We start from the raw sequence: 5,793 nt of genomic DNA, 5'->3' as shown, positions 1-5,793 counted from the left end.
GTTTCTCTGTAGCTTTGGAGCCTGTCCTGGAACTCACTCTTGTAGACCAGGCTGGCCTCGAACTCACAGAGATCCGCCTGCCTCTGCGTCCTGAGTGCTGGGATTAAAGGCGTGTGCCACCACCACCCGGCTTTGGTTTTGGTTTTTTGAGATAGGGTTTCTCTGTGTAGCTCTGTCCTAGAGCTCACTTTGTATACACAGGCTGGCCTCAAACTCACAGAGATCCACCTGCTCTGCCTCCCAGTGCTGCAATGAAAGGTGTGTGCCACCACCACCCAGCATTATTTCTATTTTTACTTGTGTATATGGGTGTTTGACTAACATGTGTGTTTGTAATATGTGAGTGCCTGGTACCTGCAGATGCCAGAAGAGGGCATCAGATCTCCTTGCACTGTGGTTACAGATTTTGGTGAGCTAGCTACCATGTGAGTGCTGGGTTTCAAATCTGGTTCCTCTAGAGAGAAGCTAGTATTCTTAACTGCTGGGCCATCTCTCTAGTCCTTGGGTACTTTTGAAAAATAAGATAATAATTTCGACTGCTTACATTTTTAAGCATGACTTGCCAGATTTGGTGTCTTATTTCAAGGATTGAAACATATCAATATTTTTGAGACCTACTTGGACACATTTTCAAACAGCTGATACTTTGTTAAAGGCATGGTGGAGCTAGTTCCTGCTTCAGATACCCTCAGGAAAATCCAAGTGGAATATGGTGTGACAGGATCCTTTAAAGATAAACCCCTTGCCGAGTGGCTGAGGAAGTACAATCCTTCTGAAGAAGAGTACGAGAAGGTAATCAGCATGCTTCTTTATCCTAGAGAACTTTGTCAAAATATATTCTGAAAACTATTAGTGCTTCAGACCTGTTATAGTGTTCATATGGTTTAAGGAAGACTCACAATTCATGTTTTATTAGCTGTTGAAGAATTATGTTTTGATATGGCATTTCTCAAACAAACTTTCCTTTTGTTGTTTGTCTTCCCTCCCTCTTCTCTGTCCTCTCTTCCCTTGTGCTCTCTGCTTGAAAAGACCCCAGTTTTAATGTCATTTAGACACCTAATTTAAGTGCCATTAATGTGTCATTTTTATAGCTATTAAATGCTATCCAATCTGTTGACTTGTGAAGGAAAAGCAAGAGAATTTCATGCTTTGTTGGTCTTCTAGAGTGGTTTAGTTAGACCACTCCCATTTTTAATTCTTTTTGACAGGGTCTCTCTACATAGCCCCTGGCTGTCCTGGAACTCACCGAGTAGACCAGGTTGCCCTTGAACTCACAAAGTTCCACCTGCTCTGTCTCCCTAGTGCTGAGATTATAGGCCATCGCGTCTGGCTCCATTTTTTGATTCTTTGTAGTCTTGGGAAACAGTATGGCAGAAGACACTCTTTCTTCATTTTAATATTGACTTGTGATTTCTGATAAGATGTTGCCCCAAAATACTTGTTGAACAGTGTATACTAAGCACCTTATTTGCATTTGACTAAGAAGGAGTATAGCACAATAGAGTCCCGTCGTCTGGATTCTGGCTTTGCCACCTCTGCAATCACATGATCTTGATAAACATTGAAGTCTTGCTATATCTTAATTTCACTTGTCTTTAAAATGGCATTAATCTTAAAACCCAAGTTAGTGATTTGTGGTGGGTCTTTTTAAATATTTAATTATTCTGTGTATACAACTACTCTATCTGCATGGATGCCTAAACACCAAAAGAGGGCATCCAATCTCACTAAAGATGGTTGTAAGCCACCATGTGGTTGCAGAAATTGAACTCAGGACCTCTGGAAGAGCAGCCAGTGCTCTAAACCTCTGAGCCATCTCTTCAGCCCCCTATGGTGAGATTTTTAAATAAGTAGTTGTATAAATAGAGAGATTGATTGATATTATTATATGTATTGCTGTTATCGTCATGATTGGCAATGGTGTCTGGAGGATTATAAAATAAAATTAACCACAGAGACCAATAGAATTGTACCATTTAACTCGGGAGGCAGAGGCAGGCGAATCTCTGTGAGTTCGAGACCAGCCTGGTCTACAGAGCTAGTTCCAGGACAGGCTCCAAAGCCACAGAGAAACCCTGTCTCGAAAAACCAAAAAAAAAAAAAAAAAAAATTGAGTATTTCACTAGTATTAGCATTGTGCAAACCTGCAGTCCCGGTTCGAAAAGATTGAGACAAAAGGATTGTGAATTTGATTGGGATACAGACTCTGTCTGAAAAAGCAAAAAACAATCACTGTATTTTGAGAATCAATGGGCATGCTTTATAATACTTATTATGTGCATCTTACATGTTGTGTATTCTTCTGTATCATACTAGCAATCCCCAGGAATAGCAAGCCTAACTGAACAAATGGATATACCCTTGAGACTCTAGAAGACACAGAGTCATCAGATGCTAACACAGAGGCAATCATGTTATTGTTTTAAGATATAAGTTGGCTTTGTGTTCTTCTACGTGCTAGATAAACAGTGAGTTATATATACTCTTAGCCCATAAACTGACTTAGTTTTAAAATTATGTTTATCTATGTGTATTATATGTGTGTACCCTCATGCACCTTTGGAAGACAGAAGAGGGTATCAGATCTCCTGTAGCTGGAGTTACAGGCAGTTGGGAGCTACCTGACGTAGATGCTTGGAATCAGAAAAGGCAACAGTTGCTAATAACTGCTGAGCCATCTCTGAAGTTCCAAGCTGACTTTCTTTACATGTGTTCTCTATTCTGTTTGAAAGGAAAATTAATTTGCTCTGTTAAAAGGTATTTCATTTCCACTGAACCAGAAATTAAAAAAAAATAAAAATAAAAAGTATGCTTTCCTGCCAGGCAGTGGTGGTACACACCTTTAATCCCAGCACTTGGGGCAGAGACAGGCAGATCTCTGAGTTTGAGGAAGGCTGGACTACAGAGAGAGTTCCAGGACAACTAGGGCTACACAGAGAAGCCCTGTCCCTCCATCCCCCCAAAAAAGTGATAAATTATTACTACACACAGGCAAACCCTGCCTCCTTTAAGGCATTTTTTTCCCTTTTACATAATTTTATGTCTTTATTCCAGGCTTCCGAGAACTTCATCTACTCTTGTGCTGGGTGCTGTGTAGCTACCTATGTCTTAGGCATTTGTGATCGGCACAATGACAATATAATGCTTCGAAGCACAGGACACATGTTCCACATTGATTTTGGAAAGTTTTTGGGCCATGCACAAATGTTCGGTAGCTTCAAAAGGTACAAATGTTGTTATTATTGTCAGTGAAGGGAAGCGTCCCAGACTTTATCATCCTGTTGTGCTTTGCCTTGTGGTTCCTTTTCAATGTAACTAGGAATGAAAAAGGCCCTAAGATATGCCTTTACCATAGTGTGTGTGCACTTTGTTGAAGTAAATGGACATGTATTGTTTAATCTAGGTTATGTCATCTGCTAGAAATGGTCCATTTGTACAGTGGTAATATAAATTTAACTCTGCATATTTTTGTAACCACTGTTGAATCTCTCTTTGGTCATAAAGATTTATAAGTAATCATTCTTGTGAAAATTTCATATTTAAGTTCTGTCCCAATGCTGAAGTTGCTATGTAATAGTTTTCCTCAAAATGTGAACATTCAAGGGTTACGGAAAGGCAAAACTCTTGGTGCTGTTATAAAAGGAAGCTTTTTTGTCCCGTCCATTTTTGCAACCGTTTTAATTCAGTTGCCAGGCGTGGTGGTGCACGCCTTTAATCCCAGCACTTGGGAGACAGAGGCAGGTGGATCTCTGTGCATTCAAGCCCAGCCTGGTCTACAAAGTGAGTTTCAGGACAGCCAGGACTGTTAACACACTGAAACCCTGTCTCAAAAAAAAAAATCATTCAGAAGCTTAATATTAATTATAAATGTTTCATCAATGACTCAGGCTTATTATTAGTTAGCTCTTACATTTTTAAATTAACCCATATTTTTATCAATGCTTTTGCCATATGGATCATGGCTGGTTACCTCATTTTTTACGTCTTGCTTCCTTGGTGGCTGGCTAGAGTCTCCCAGACTCTACCCTTCTCCTGTTTTTCTGCTTGGATTTCCTGACTGGCTCTATCCTGCCTTGCCATAAGCCAAAGCAGTTTTATTTATCAACCAGTGGGAGCAGCACAGCATGCAGAAAGACATCCCACAGCATGCTGTTTCCCACTTGAAAAATTATTGTGGCTCAGGTGGCTTATTTAATAACTTTTAACAGCAATAGCAGCATTTATTTTGAGTATGTTATGTAAATATGCTCTGTGTATACTTTCAACAGGGATCGAGCTCCTTTTGTGCTTACCTCTGACATGGCATACGTCATTAATGGGGGTGAAAGGCCCACCATTCGGTTCCAGTTGTTTGTGGACCTCTGCTGTCAAGCCTACAACTTGATAAGAAAGCAAACAAACCTCTTTCTTAACCTTCTCTCACTGGTAACTGTTCCTTATTGGCATTGAATTGTATACTAAAACCTCTATCTTTTGATATTTTAAGAAGGATGTTTTATGCTTTTGGAATAAAATTGGCTATAGTCACAGTTGTCAAAATTTTAGTGCAATATTTTTAGATTACTGATATAAGTACTCACTGTCTGGTTCCACTGATTAAAAACTACAAAAAGTCAGGAGAGTGGTGACGCTAGAGTGGAAAGGGGCAATGGCTGCTGGTGAGTGAGTGTGTATTTGTGTCTCTAGATCTACGTGTATTCAAGTGGCAAACATTTGTTAAGCTGTCTCGTCAGGATCTCTGCACTTCCTAGGATAAGTAGTACACCTAAGTAAAAAGAACAGAAACAACCAAAACGTGCTGTAATGATTGTGACTGGAGCTGTTATAGTCAGCATAGGCCTAGGAGGGAGATCAAGAATGTATGTGTTTAATTCCATAAATGGACTTTTTCTTCCAGCGAGGTGTATGACTTTTCTCATTTGTAAGAGTCACTTAGATACCCAAGATATTAACAAACTCAAGTCTTTGATAAATTTTGTTTCTTTAATTCTAAGTACTTGACCAAGAGAAATTTTAATATTTTTTCTTCTATAGATGATTCCTTCAGGTTTGCCAGAACTTACAAGCATTCAGGACTTGAAATATGTCAGAGATGCACTTCAGCCCCAGACTACAGATGCTGAGGCTACCATTTTCTTCACTAGGTAGGACATGTTAATCGTGTCAAGATGCAAAGGGCTAGGGGTGGAGCTCGGAGGTAGAGTGCTTATCTTTTCCTCTGAAAGTGTAATCTCAAGGTTATTTAGTATGATTTCCACTGGATGAATTCTGCTTATAAGTGTATTTCTAAGAAACATGTTTTCTACATTAATGATAATGTGCTTTTTAAGGTTTCCTTCTGAAATGATTCTATTTTCAAGATTCTACCATAATAGCTTCTATGAATTCCACAACACAGCAGCTGACTGATACTCTAGGGCTGTAAACTATTTCTTCATGACAGTATTTGAAGTGCATGCCAGTTAACAGCCAGCATTTGGATATCATTGCTGTTTTCAATAAAAACAGATCTTTTGGGCAAACATGTTCTAAAGACCCAGTGACCATATTCACTGACTTCTGCTGTCATGTTTCTCGGCAGGGAAGAATGAGCTTGCACTGACGTGTCCTTTTCCTCTTGCTTTCTTCCTCTCGGTAGAGAGGAGGTTTAAAGCACTGACCTGGCTGGGCTGTGGTGGCGCACGCCTTCAATCCTAGCACTTAGGAGAGAGAGGCAGGTAGATCTCTGTGAGTTCAAGGCTAGCCTGGTCTACAAGAGCTCCAAAGCTACAGAGAAACCCTGTCTCGGAAAAC

At 39.9% G+C, this 5,793-nt stretch overlaps 1 protein-coding gene across 1 annotated transcript in view; it reads left to right on the top strand.

The window, feature by feature from the left end:
• Nucleotides 1-5,793, top strand: part of Pik3c2a (phosphatidylinositol-4-phosphate 3-kinase catalytic subunit type 2 alpha) — a 106,255-nt gene that overhangs the window by 89,569 nt on the left and 10,893 nt on the right. Inside the window, exons 23-26 of the mRNA XM_026781265.1 lie at nt 656-792; nt 3,055-3,224; nt 4,269-4,425; nt 5,035-5,144. Of these exons, the coding sequence (XP_026637066.1) occupies nt 656-792; nt 3,055-3,224; nt 4,269-4,425; nt 5,035-5,144 (574 nt within the window). The remainder of the gene's footprint in view (nt 1-655; nt 793-3,054; nt 3,225-4,268; nt 4,426-5,034; nt 5,145-5,793) is intronic.

Source organism: Microtus ochrogaster, chromosome 8 (assembly GCF_000317375.1).
Source record: "Microtus ochrogaster isolate Prairie Vole_2 chromosome 8, MicOch1.0, whole genome shotgun sequence".
NCBI lineage: Eukaryota > Metazoa > Chordata > Mammalia > Rodentia > Cricetidae > Microtus > Microtus ochrogaster.
Note: the sequence above shows the minus strand (reverse complement) of the source record. Positions and strands in the feature narration are given on the sequence as shown.